This window comes from Cynocephalus volans, chromosome 5 (assembly GCF_027409185.1).
Source record: "Cynocephalus volans isolate mCynVol1 chromosome 5, mCynVol1.pri, whole genome shotgun sequence".
Lineage (NCBI taxonomy): Eukaryota > Metazoa > Chordata > Mammalia > Dermoptera > Cynocephalidae > Cynocephalus > Cynocephalus volans.
In genome coordinates this window covers 66,451,965-66,465,398 of record NC_084464.1, presented here as the reverse complement: position 1 = coordinate 66,465,398, position 13,434 = coordinate 66,451,965, and the positions used below count along the sequence as shown (strand labels likewise).

The 13,434-nt window shown below is 36.9% G+C and overlaps 1 protein-coding gene across 6 annotated transcripts in view; it reads left to right on the top strand.

The window, feature by feature from the left end:
- Positions 1-13,434, top strand: part of DST (dystonin) — a 424,928-nt gene that overhangs the window by 383,960 nt on the left and 27,534 nt on the right. For all 6 annotated transcript variants that reach the window (XM_063097801.1, XM_063097800.1, XM_063097799.1 and 3 more), the window contains 6 exons: positions 1,621-1,818; positions 2,169-2,297; positions 5,206-5,376; positions 6,268-6,423; positions 6,616-6,822; positions 9,470-9,589. In XM_063097801.1, coding sequence (XP_062953871.1) covers positions 1,621-1,818; positions 2,169-2,297; positions 5,206-5,376; positions 6,268-6,423; positions 6,616-6,822; positions 9,470-9,589 — 981 coding nt within the window. The remainder of the gene's footprint in view (positions 1-1,620; positions 1,819-2,168; positions 2,298-5,205; positions 5,377-6,267; positions 6,424-6,615; positions 6,823-9,469; positions 9,590-13,434) is intronic.

The window sequence follows — 13,434 nt, the reverse complement described above, 5'->3', positions numbered from 1 at the left end:
AAGCAATAATGACTGGTCGGACTGAGTGCATGAAAATAATGTTTATTCTCATAGTATGTGTTTATAGATGCATTTACATATTCATAAACCTAGCAGTTGTCTTAAAAGTAATATCCATCAATGACATGAACTGTGGTTAATATAGTAGAGGTAGAAAAACGAGGCACACTATCCAGTTATTTTGGCAGGGGATCAGTAGGGAACTTTCAATTCTGTTTATCTGTTTTTTTCCTTCCATTTCTCAAAGATCGAAAGTTAGGGGACTCAGAATTTCCAGCAGAGTTGCTGGGGGAAGGGAGGGAATGTTTCCATCCTTCTCTCTCTTTTTTTCTGCTCCTAGGCTCTGACGTTGTAGCAGAACTCGGACCATTTAGAAGATTGAATTTTATAGAATTATCTTTTATATTTTGACCATGGGGGTAGTTAATCTTACATTTTGAGAGTAATTCCTACTGTTAACATATCAAAGTACATGCTTTCTATAAAGATAACTTCTTACTCAGTTGGTTTCGTAGCCTTTGAAAAACCGTCCCCAGATGCCTCAGAAAATGAATGAATACAGTCAGAGAAACTGTGATCTCAGATGGTTATACTGCTCTTTACTGATAATCCTCCCTGGTCTGGGATTTCCTTCCGGATGTGTGATGTCTTATATAGGATAAGAGATGCCAACCCTAAGTCAATGGGTATAGTATAGGGTTATCATCAACTTTTACTAACATTACAGGGAGGTTTCTTCTGATTTTCAAAAATGTAATCGTAGTCTTCTTGAAAGGAAAGTATTACTCATGCTGTATTTGTTCTTTAAAGAGTAACTCTTTTTCAGTAAAACAAATTGATTATTTTTAGCCTTGGGGCTGCTTTCTGTACTTACCATTCTTGCCCCATTTTAGTGTTTTTAAGCATTACTAGTCCATTCTTATTTTTCCACTGCATAAAAGGAAGGCATAATTTGCTGGATCTGTAGTAAGCATTTCATATATGTATTGTCTAGTAAGAGAACAGCTAAACCTTGTGATGCTGGGCTTGAGTATCCCTGATATGTGGTGAAATCTCTTTCCCTTTAGTGTTAGGGGCCCCTGGATTCCTTTTAACTTGGCAGTTAATTCTAGTGCCCCTCAATGAGAGAAAATAAAGGAATATTCTGTGGTTATTTTTTTCCCTTTTAGAATGCTAATTGTAAGATATGACACTGCATATCTTCGAGATATAATCATTTTATAGTTGAAAATGTATATATAGGAGTAAAATTTTTTTAAAATTAAGTCGTGAAGATTAAGTTTAATTAAGATGAGCTTCAATCAAGTAAATTTTTAGAACTGTTTAATTATAATCTTTGGGTACTTAATGTCACCAATTACAAGGTCATTCTAATGAGAATAACTAGGAAAATGTCCTCACACAGTCATTTCAGGGGATGTTAGGAGGTTAATGGTGCATCCAGGAAAGCTGAAGAGTCAGGGAAAGGAAGTCTATCATTTTAAAACTTAATATTAAAATTCTATTTATATGATGTTTTTGTTTCAGAATGTTTGATAATCGGAAAATAAGACAATTGCAATGTAAGTGATCTTAACACTTTACAAACTAGTAAATGTGGTGTTATCTTAATATTTTCAGGTGCTCCAAAATGATGTATTAGCCCATCAGTCCACAGTGGAAGCTGTTAACAAAGCAGGAAATGATCTAATTGAATCAAGTGCAGGAGAAGAAGCAAGCAACCTTCAGAACAAGCTAGAGGTTTTAAATCAACGCTGGCAAACTATTCTGGAAAAAACAGAACAGAGGAAGCAGCAGCTGGATGGTGCCTTGCGCCAGGTAAATAAGAGAACAAGTTCTGAAACTCTCTATAGCACTCAAGACCAAAATGGCGTGGAATTCTTTCATTAGTTCACAGACCACTGTTTAACTTTTGTACCTCAAGGAAAAGGGTGAAAATAAGTGGGATAAAGAACAGAGCAGAGGAGAGCGCAGCTTTCTAGTTCTTAGCATAATACTCTTATCGACCAGAGCTATCCTGATGGAGAAAGACAAGGCAAATCTAGTGGTCCCTGGCTGTGCTTAAGCATGCATAGAGAGACCGAGCAGGCTGAGATTATTTGAACCTTGTTTTCTACTTGAAAGTAACAGTGTTTGTAGCCCAAACTTAAAACTCCCTATCACTGCAGGCCAAAGGGTTCCATGGGGAAATTGAGGATTTGCAGCAGTGGCTGACAGACACGGAGCGACATCTGTTGGCATCCAAACCTCTGGGAGGTTTACCAGAAACAGCCAAGGAGCAGCTTAATGCCCATATGGTAAGTACAGTATTTCCTACAGCTCTAGCGTCAGATTAACAAACTGACCATTTTGTGTGGGCCCTGGTGATACATAAATCATGGGAGAATATACATTTTTAAGGCAGAAATCATTGTATATGTGTGCTAAGAACAGCACCATTTATTGATTAAATTTTTCAAGTCAGAACCTATTCTTTATTTCAAAGGTTAGTGTGTCAGTAAGTGAAAAGAGGTTTTAGAAGTCTAGACATTTTTTAGAAGCAAATCTTCTCCCACAAAATAATAAGCTTGTATGGGTAGTAATATAACACTGTGTAATTACAAACTGCTGTGCATTGAAGTATAAAGAAAAATCTCCAAAATAATCAGAATTGACCAATAAATTATTGTTATAAACATGATATTCTCACCTGGTTTTAAGGAAAGCTAGAAAATATGTTCTTATTCTTTTAAAGTTGCTTGTTTTTATGATGATAGAACTTTATCTTTTTTTGTTTATTCATTTGTTGTTTGTTTTGTAGTCAAGATAGACCTTTCTCTTTAGATTCACACCTACACTAGATCTTTTGTTTTGTTTCATTGTCCAATCTGGGGGGCATTGTGCCTGTGGGCCGTTCCCACCCAGATTCTGTGGCACTGTCAACTCTTAAGAATGAGGAGGGAAAAGTAATGAAACTTGAAACGCTGGCTTTTTTTGATAGCAATAAGGGATGGCAAATTAAATTTAGACTACCTTTCATTTATTGACATTTTATGTCCCATTACAATTCAGTTCCAAAAGTTCTAAGAGAAAACAGTCTTTCAGATTTTGAAAACAATTCCTCTAATTTTTACACTTGTGAATCTGCATCAGAAATGATTTTGCTGAAATTCACATTGTGATAATTAGCATCTTGAGAGATAAAAGAAATACTTTGAAATTTGGCAACAGAAATGGGCCATTGTAACATGAAAGTCTGCATTCTTTAGTAGATGTCTAACCTTGTAAGATCTTAATAAACCTGCACTTATTTGGCAATAATTTTGAATTTGGTGATTTGGAGAGGAGTGACCACCTTGTAGATGTTGCAAAGAAATAAAACATTATGACAGTAGGTGACTTCTTATTCATTTCACCGTTGTCCTGAACAGTTAATATAAATCCTTTTAATCCAGTATAGAATTTTGTAGAAATCTTTAAAGGATATTTATTGTTTTAGAAAATTATTATGTGTGGTTTATTGTTGTTATTTTGTGGTGCCACAGGACACCCTTTTGTTTCACTGAAAAAGTTATTGACTTAACGATAACTTGGAAGTGCTTGTCTTCCTTTTCCATAAAACCTGAGTGACTTCCAGATAGCTCCTTCCTTTCCTGGAAGTACTTGCTTAGCTGTTACAGTGTCCATTTTTAATTATAAGTGAAATGAACTCTTGAACAAATAGATGCTTGGGATTATTCTCCAATAATATAAATATTTTTGAAATGTTAATTTGGAAGAATATAAGTAAGAACTCGAAAGCAATGAGATTATCTTTAGAATACCTTACTTTTAGAAAAATGTTACATATCAGCTTATTTGGTTTGGGAGGGATATTTAAAATGAATTTGCTATAACCCTATATAATTCACAGGTTATAGAAACTCTGATTTAAAGAATTCTGAAAAGTTATGGATATTTTTAGTACCATTTCAGTAATGTTCTTTTGATTTGGTTGTGCTAGAAATGAAGAAAGGTACAAAACCCACAGTGTTATGTTTCCCTAAGTTTTTAGCTATAAATGAAAGTTTTTCTTTAGGATTTAAAACTTTTTAGTAGGTGATACTGTAAATATGTTAAGTTATGAGGTATGAAAATGCTCGGGAGTTGGTGGTAATGATTGTACAACCTTATGAATATACTTAAAAAACACTGAATTGTACACTTTAAAATGGTGAATTTTATAGTATATAAATTATATTTCAATTTTTTTAAATTATAAAGTTGAAAATGTTAGCTAGACACAGAATATACCATTTTTCAGTGGGAGCTATGATTTGGCCCACATTATAATTGAATCAGTAGAATAGGACTGATTTTAATTTTTTAAATGATGGGCAACTGTTGTTTCATTGATCTTAAATTTTGAATTTGTTTAGGCAATATTTTCTTATGTTCTCTATAGAAGATACACACTGCATTCCAGTTGGAAGCTTTAAAAATGTTATGAATGGAAACAATTCTTATAGTACCACAAGTTTGGCTCTTGTAAATCTAGTCTGACTAATCAACTTAAATGTCCTAATGTACTGGTTCTTTACTTTCTATCCCTTGCATGTTTTCTGAATACAGAATAAGGTTACACCAATAAAATATTATAGTAATTGTATCTTAGTACAAGAAGAGCCTTACAAGAGCACCTCATTTTACAGAGGAGGAAACTGAAGCTCAGAGAGGTTAAATGACTTGCCCAAGGTCACAGAGCTGAATAGTTACTATACAGTGAAATCTTTCGTGGCAGCATTTTTTTTTTTTTTTTTTGACCAGTAAGGGGATTGCAACCCTCGGCACAGTGTGGTACACACCACGCTCAGCCAGTGAGCGCACCGGCCATCCCTATGTAGCATCCGAACCCGCGGCCTCGGCGCTACCAGCGCCACACTCTTCCGAGTGAGCCACGGGGCAGGCCCTCTTGGCAGCATTTTTAAACTATTGCTTCAAACCTTAGCATGCTAGATTGGATTGCTAATGATAGCACCATTTCTGAGATTTATCAGCAGGCAGGATATGACTATAGTTTTAGGTGTTGTTTCAATACAGTGAAAAGTTTAAGTGTGTCAGTATTGTTCTCTATGCCAGAAAGAGAGAAATATATCATGAGGGGCTTGGGACTGATGATCTAGAAAAATAGAACTCTCAGATTTTATTCTCTTAAAAGTGATATAACTTGGTGGTGTCTCAATTTAGGAAGTCTGTGCTGCCTTTGCTGTTAAAGAAGAGACATATAAGAGTTTGATGCAGAAAGGCCAGCAGATGCTTGCAAGGTGCCCCAAATCTGCAGAGACAAATATTGACCAAGACATAAATAACTTGAAAGAAAAATGGGAATCGGTGGAAACCAAACTCAACGAAAGGAAAGTATGTGCTTTAATGTAATACAATCTGTGTTTTAGATGTTTTATTTCATGGGTTTTGCCTTATATCTGAGTAGAACTATTTTCATGATTCATATTTAAATTTCTTTTTTATGTACATTTGGAGGTTTCGTGGGGTCAGTTGAAAATAATATTCTATTTTCACACAAGAGAACAGAGTTAAAGGAATCTATCTATTCAATATAGATAAAGATATATCATAGATCAGGTATTACTCAGGTATATTTTTAAATTTTGTGAGCCACTCAAATTCTGGATTGTTAATTCTAATCATACTTATGTAACTAAGGGCTGTGTGGAGGGGGGAGGGAGAGACGGAGAACAAGAGAGTGAGACGATTGTGTATATATTTTATAAGCACATAAAAATCCATGAGGAAGGGATTAAAATTTATGCTAAATTATGAATATGTTTTGGGGTCACTTTTTTTGAAAAACACAAGAACAATAATCTAAGAACTCTCAATTTTACTGTTCAATGCTATGAGAAAAATGATAGTCTAGGAATACTCGATTATATGCCATCACTGATAGAGCACACAGTAGTACATTTCACAGTATTTCAACTCCAAAAATTAATTGTATGATTCTGTTTAGTAATTGTATTCTTTGGTTATTTGCCCAAAAAACATGATTTAGTGTATATTAAAAATTTTTAAGCTGCAGTGAAATGCTTCTTGCTAAACTTAAAGGAGCATGGTTTTCCAGTATTTTAGTGAAGGCCCATTATATTCATAAGCTGTTTAGTTAATATAGTTGTGCATAAGTAAAGTGGAGGTGGGAAAAGAATCTGCCAGAGAATGGTTAAACTGAAACAAACACGTAAAATGACCAAAACTCTTAAACATCAGATGCTAAATAATCTGTCTTCACAGATTAAACTGGAAGAGGCCCTAAACTTGGCAATGGAGTTCCACAATTCTCTCCAAGACTTCATCAACTGGCTTACCCAGGCTGAACAGACCCTAAATATAGCTTCTCGGCCAAGTCTTATCTTGGACACGGTCTTGTTTCAAATTGATGAACACAAGGTATGTAGTGACTCAAATGGATAGCATTCTTCTTTCAGGTGCCAGACTGTTTTAATGTCAGAAGCATGAATTTGGTAGTTTGAAAACTTTCTTTTGTCCTTTCAAACAATTTCAGCTTTATGGCACTAGAAGCATTTTAAAGATTGATCCTTTTTTCACTTGTTTCTAATTATGTCCTTTTTGGGGGGAAAGGTCTTTGCCAATGAAGTAAATTCTCACCGTGAGCAGATAATAGAGCTGGACAAAACTGGAACCCATCTGAAATATTTCAGTCAGAAACAAGATGTTGTCTTAATTAAGAATCTACTTATCAGTGTGCAAAGTCGATGGGAAAAAGTGGTTCAACGGTTAGTAGAAAGAGGAAGATCTTTGGATGATGCAAGGAAGAGGGCCAAGCAGGTAATAAACCTTTATAAAAATTCTCTGAACTTGGAAATACATCAGATCTAGCTGTTGAAATATCTGTTGTTAAAGTTCTTTTATTGCAGGCTGCGTTGGGTGTAACAATCATGGCACAGAGCCAAGGTGTTTATTTCCTAAGAGGGCTGTGCCCTAAGTTTGAATGCTGACATCACTTTTGACCTGGCAGCAACTTCATGCCCTGGGGACTAGTCTTGAAAAGACTGATTACAGCTTGACTTCATAGATGGGCTATTATATTAAGGCCCCAAAAGAAGCTCAACATTTTTTTTTATTGGGTTTATTTGTTTTTCCTTTGTCCTTTTGACCTCCGCTCTCATACTCAAAGTGAGGCATCATACTGTATTAAATTGCTACCTTTTGTTTAGTTCCGAAACCAAACTTTCTTTATAAACTCTCAGAACTGAGAGCCAGACATGTAGCCCTCCAGGCAGCTTTCTGGAAAGGCATATTCTATGTCTAAGTTGGTTGTTACTCCTTACCTCTCTGAACAGTCATTAACAAGCCTTCATTACTTCTCTAATATTTTGATACAGTTCCATCTCACTTTGAAAGTAATTGTTTGAATTTGGGGGAGCTGCTTTTTTATTTAATCTAGAAGATCTCACAAGTCTCACAAGGAACTTTCCTTACTCGGTCTACCTGTTATTAACATTCCATTCTAGACTAAACACAGAAAAGAGGTAATTTATGTGTCTCTGTATGTCTGTTTACTCCACAGAAAAGAGAGACTTACCCACCTTGCTTAGCATATGTCTTTTTTTTGTTAATATCGTTGATTTTTATTAGAAACTTAGTGTAATATTGAGGCTGAATTTTGTAATTACTCTTTTTGCCCCATTCAGCTGCATTCTTCTGGCATTGGTGGTGTCACCCATTGTTTGGGGGAGTTAGACACAGTTGGGTGATGCAAAATGATGTCATGGGAGTCAAGCATTTCAATGTTTAAAGCTATCAGTATAAATTTTTAAAGGCTTTAGAAGTGACAGATTACACTGTTGTAGGTTACATGGCCTCTATCCCTTTTTGAGTGGGAGACATGAAATGCTCAGCATTACAAGTCAGTCTCTGGAATCAAATTGGTCTCTAATTTTTTTTTCCTTTTTTTCTTTTCTTTTGTTTTATCATTACATAATGTAAACGTTTTTTTGTGGCCCTTTCCCAATTTCTCCCTGACTCTCAGCCTGACATTGTTCTTTCTACATTATGTGGTGCAATGCCATCTATAGTACAGGCGTTTCCTGAGTTATGAGCATCTAATTTATATAGGTTTCTTGGATACCGGTAGCCAGTTGCTCACCCTCTTTCTCCTTTCTCTGTTTAATCAATTTTACTTTCTCACTTTGTTTAATTAACTTTATAAAGATTTTCTACAGTTCTCAATGCAAATGCACAGCATTTCCTGTACTTATATGGCTTAAAAATAATTTGGAAAGCAAGAGCAGCCTTAGAGTCTGTGTGTTTATATTGTTGAACTTACCATCCAACTGTTATAGCCTATATTAGTTGGGGTCAAACTCCTTAACACCTGGACTAGCTGATTCTTTAATTTTTTCTTCTTATTCGAAATATCTCAGTTTTTGGCTCAGATATTGGTCATAGTTCTCCGACTCTGGCAATTTGTGTGCCTGCCTGGCCTCCATTTTTTCCTGTTTAAATCGATTAGAGTTGTGGGAGGGATGTGCAGGCAGAGTAAGTTTGTAATTAGATGATGTCTTGCGGGCCCTGGCGCTTTGCGATTTTCTGCCCTTATTGTGCTCTTACTGTTAGATGTCTTTCTGTTATTTCATTATTAATGTGCTTTGGTATACTACTGATTTTATTCTGATTACTTAAGTTCCTGTTATGTATCTGTCCACTTAAGTTTATTGTGATAAATAATTTATAACCAATTTCACAATAGTACCTGCTAATTCTTTATGATAAACAGAAAACAGACTGTAGCCGAAATCAAATATATATAGCACCAGAATGTTTGCAAGGTTCTAGTTGCCAAAGAGAATCATATTTTGGTAGAACTCAAGTATTCTGGATGCTTGTACATATAAAACCGGTATCTGAAGCATAGGTATTAATTTGAGGATTTTGATAGCAGCAGTAAAGATGTTGAACTGTCTTTGTGTTAGGTAGGAATGTGACAGCCTCTTTTTGTTATTGATACTTTTAAAAACCTGTTTACAAGCTTTATACTTCTCCCTCCGCATTTTGTTTCTCTTTCTTAAGGTAGAAGTAAACACAGATCTGTTAAGAGACAGCAATGGACAAAAAGAAAAACAAACAAATCATTTTCTGAGAGTTTGTTAATTATTGAGCAAGAAAGGGAAGGAAGGAAGTTTTTCTTGGAGCTCCTTTACTGTTTCTAGACTCATTTTTATTTTCGTTAAAGCTGATGTGTTGAATGAGTTATAACACAGTGACAATGGAGTACAATGACAAATGGCAGGCATTATCAAGACATTTTGTAATTTGCTAATGAAAGCATTTCTTTTCTCTTCTTCAAGGGAAATTTGGAATTAATAATTTTCAGCATTTCCATTGATATTAATTTTTGTTTAAAAAATATACTAGATTTCAAATGTAGTATGCTTCAGAATTTTCTGGACAAAGATGTGTATTTCTTCTACAGTTCCATGAAGCTTGGAGTAAACTTATGGAGTGGCTAGAAGAGTCAGAAAAGTCTTTGGATTCTGAACTGGAAATTGCCAATGATCCAGACAAAATAAAAACACAACTTGCACAGCATAAGGTGAGTCTATAATTAAGAAAAGCATATTGTCTCATGCTATATTTCAAGATCACTTTCAGATTCTTACTTGATCATGTGTTTATTCATCACTAGGAAAAAAAAGCCTGTCCAACGTGAACTATATTAAATTTAAAACCAATTGTCCTTTATTTAGGTCAGGTGGCAGTAATGTCTTTACTCCCTAGTGACCATTTCATTAATGATTCCAGGGCTAATTGTTAAAAGAAAAACATACAAAATTAAAACTGGAAGCCCTCTACAATCTAAAATGTATAAAGGATTTGTAGTGGTTTGAACACTGGCATTTTAGTTTTTCACAAATGTCTGTTTTTTGTAGACCAAGTGCCACCCTGAAGGTCATTCTGCAGTAAAAAAATAATGTAGATTTTGTGATATAGATTCTATTAAACAGTGGAGTGGAAAAAATTTGGTTGCTCCTACCTAAGAGAGAGGGAGAGAGAGAGTCTGTGTGTGTGTGTGTGTGTGTGTGTGTGTGTGTGTGTGTGTGTGTGTGTGTGTGTGTGTGTGTGTGTGTGTTTAAAATTCCACCCCTTTCCTCAAGGACACATACAGTCAGTGGCTTCTTGTGTAAACTAGAAGTATGTAGAAACATTGTTTTTTCATACTTTCTACCTTTTATATTCCTCCTCTGTGGCATTCAAAGAGCATTTCCTCCTACCCTCCCCAACACTTTTGAATTTGGGTCTTTCTACAACTCTGTAAAGTGGCCACCACCAGCCATCAGGGTGAGGATGTGGGTTAAAAAAAGAGTGTTTCCTGCAAATAGTTTTATTTATTTATTTATTTTTATTAATATTATTATTTTTTACAATCTATGATGTTGTGGAGCAGTTGGGAGGAAAGGGGAAAGGGGAAAGGGGAAGGAAATGAGATGGAAGAAGGAGGAAGTGTGGGATTGAGGCCTGTGGCCCCCTCCTCATTCCCACGGGGGAGACCAGGGAGCTTCCAGCAGTGGTTTTTGTTCATTGCCGGGCTGGGTGCAGATGTCAGGGGGATGTGGCAAAAGCCCTCGCCCCCGACCACCCCAGCTTGGGAAACTGGGGCCCTTCTTGCTGAGGCTTGGTGGTTGTCGCTGGGCTGGTTGTGTGTATCAGGGGGCATGGCTGAGGCTGTAGGCCCCCCACCACCCCGGCTGGGAAGAGTCTGGGATCCATCCTGCTGCAGCTCAGTGGTTGTGGCTGGGCTGGTTGCACATGTCATGGGGTGTGGCCAAATCCCTTGGCCTCTACCATCGGGACTAGTTGTGGGTGTCAGGGGGCATGGCTGAGGCCCCTGGCCCTCCCCACTTTCTGGCTTGGTAGCCAGGGGACTTTTAGTCCTTCTAGGTGTTATAGGTGTTCTTTTGTGAAATGAGACCTTTACTAGTTAATATCAAACTTTGTCTCTGGTTGTAGGTACTTTGTTTTTTCTTTCAGTTCTGTGTTGGATTATTTGCTGTTCCCACCACTTAAACTCTGCACTGGAACTAATTTGTTGTCCTTTACTACTTCTAAAATGGGGGAACTTCTTGTGGGGACCAGCACTTAAGCCATGTAGTTGAGCTAAATTGCTGCTTTGCTGCTGATTCCCTGTGGAAGACTTTTGCCAGCTCAGGTTTTAATAGTTGACTTTATAAGAACTTCTGGCTCTTGTGAGATCTGGTGCATCTGGGTTTTGTAGAAACTCTGGTCTAGGCCTGAGTTGTTTCATCAAACCATGCAATTCTGTATTCCTTACCAGTCTCCTCTGAGTGATCCTACACTGACTGGGGTGCAAATCAGCTGTCCTTGCTGGGCCCCAGTGTTCCCCCAGTAGGCCTGTCTCCCCCACTGCCCATGCTCCATACACTCCCCATGGGACAGGCCATACACAGGTTTCTTGCAATGACTCACCAGCCTCTGAGTGGCTCCTTTTTTTCAGTTGTTGTGGCTCCTCGATCTTATGTGGGCCCATGGGAACCCTATTAGTGGTCTTACTGGCCTGGGAGCCACCAAGGCCCTCTTCTCCCCTGCTGCCTCCAAGCAACTACATCTGAAGGGCACAGCTGTGGCTTTTGCCAGCTCCTGCTCCATGCGCTCAGCAGCTCCAGCCTGGAAACAGCCAGGGCTTGAAATGGCTGGGGCTCGAAATGGTCAGAGAGGTTTTTTCTTTCTCTCGTGGCTTCTCCCACCTTCATGCACAATGTAGGTCTCTCCTCCTCTTTCCCTAAGCTCTAGTAGCCCCAGCTTGGCTGTCATTGCTTTTTTTATAGTTGTGAATTGATTGATTTGTGGGAGAGAATGATGCTGGGCACCATCTATTCCACATTTGACCAGAAGTCTGCAAGTAGTTTTATAATTTTAAGTATCTACTTATAAATCACTGCTTGAAACATGATAATTTCAAAAGGCTAGAAAAAATAGTGGCAATGTAAGATTTATCATCACCAAAACTCTAGCCATCATCTTCACACAGGTTGGTTGCATCCATCAGTGGGTCTGACCTTAGGGGGTCATGATGATCAGAGGGTGATGGGAGGAAACATATTGAGCATCTGTTCTTTGGCTAGAAGAGGGCTTAGGAATGGCTTGTTCTGCCAGTGAGCTGCCACATCCAGTGTTGGAAGAGCAATGACAGTGAACAGCACCTTCTATCCTTCCCCTCTTATGGAAAAATGAGAGAGAGCCTCCTCAAAATAGAATGCCTTATTTGAACTTGAACATGGATGTTGTCTCATGTAGTCTTATGAAAGTATATTACATATTAAAGTAAGAGAATCCAAGAAATAACAGTATGCAAAGAACCCTGTTAGATTCTCTATTTTTCCTAGTGTGAACTATTGCCAAAGTCACCATTGCTGTGAGATACATATTCAAAGTAGTCCATTAATCCAGTTTTAAGAGAACTCTTTTCTATTCAGCATTTGCGTACTTTTGTCTTTAAAAATATTTAATCTATCTATATTCATTTATCATATTTATTATGTACCTGCTGTGTGAAGAAAATCTGTGTCAATACCATAATTCCAAGCGCTAGCATCCTGTTTGGAATAACATGAAAAAACAAAATATTTACAGATAGCAAACTGTAGAAATTGTGTGATATTGTAATTGTGTTGTTTATTACTTAAAAATTTCCAGATGTAGTTGCCTTCTATTACAGAACAAAATAAATAATTTCGTAGTATTAAAACATTTCAAGTGTGTAGCTTTTAAAGGCAATAAAAACATATTAAGTAGTTATAACCTAGAGATTATTTTGGAAAATTATACATTTGTGTAGCATTTTACCCTCTGGGGGGTTCTAATGTGCTACCAGGACTGGGAGTCACTGTATTAGTATTTTCTTGATATGTATGAGATTGTAAGCTGTCCATTAAGTTGACCTTTCTTTCTTCTTATCCTGAGATTGTATATTTAATAGGAGTTCTCATTTTTTCCCCCTACTCTTTCTATTAAATATTTATTAACATTACTAGATGTAAGAGGATAGTGGGAGGCCTACAAAGACAATGTCCCTGCTCTGTAAAAGCTTATCATTGAGTTGTGTAGAAAGAATATACAGTAGTCTCCCCTTATCCATGGGAGATACATTCCAAGACCTCTAGTGGATGCCTGAAATTGCAGATAGTACCAAACCCTATACATTATATGCTGTTTTTTCCTATAATATATACCTGTGATAAAGTTTAATTTATGAATTAGGCACAGTAAGAGACTAACAACAATAACAAATAATTAATGGAACAATTATAACAATATGCCAGCATCACTACTCTTGTGCTTTGGAGCCCTTATGAAGTAAAATAAGGGTTACTTGGACACAAGCACTGCAATACCGTGACAGTTGATCTGATAACTGAGATG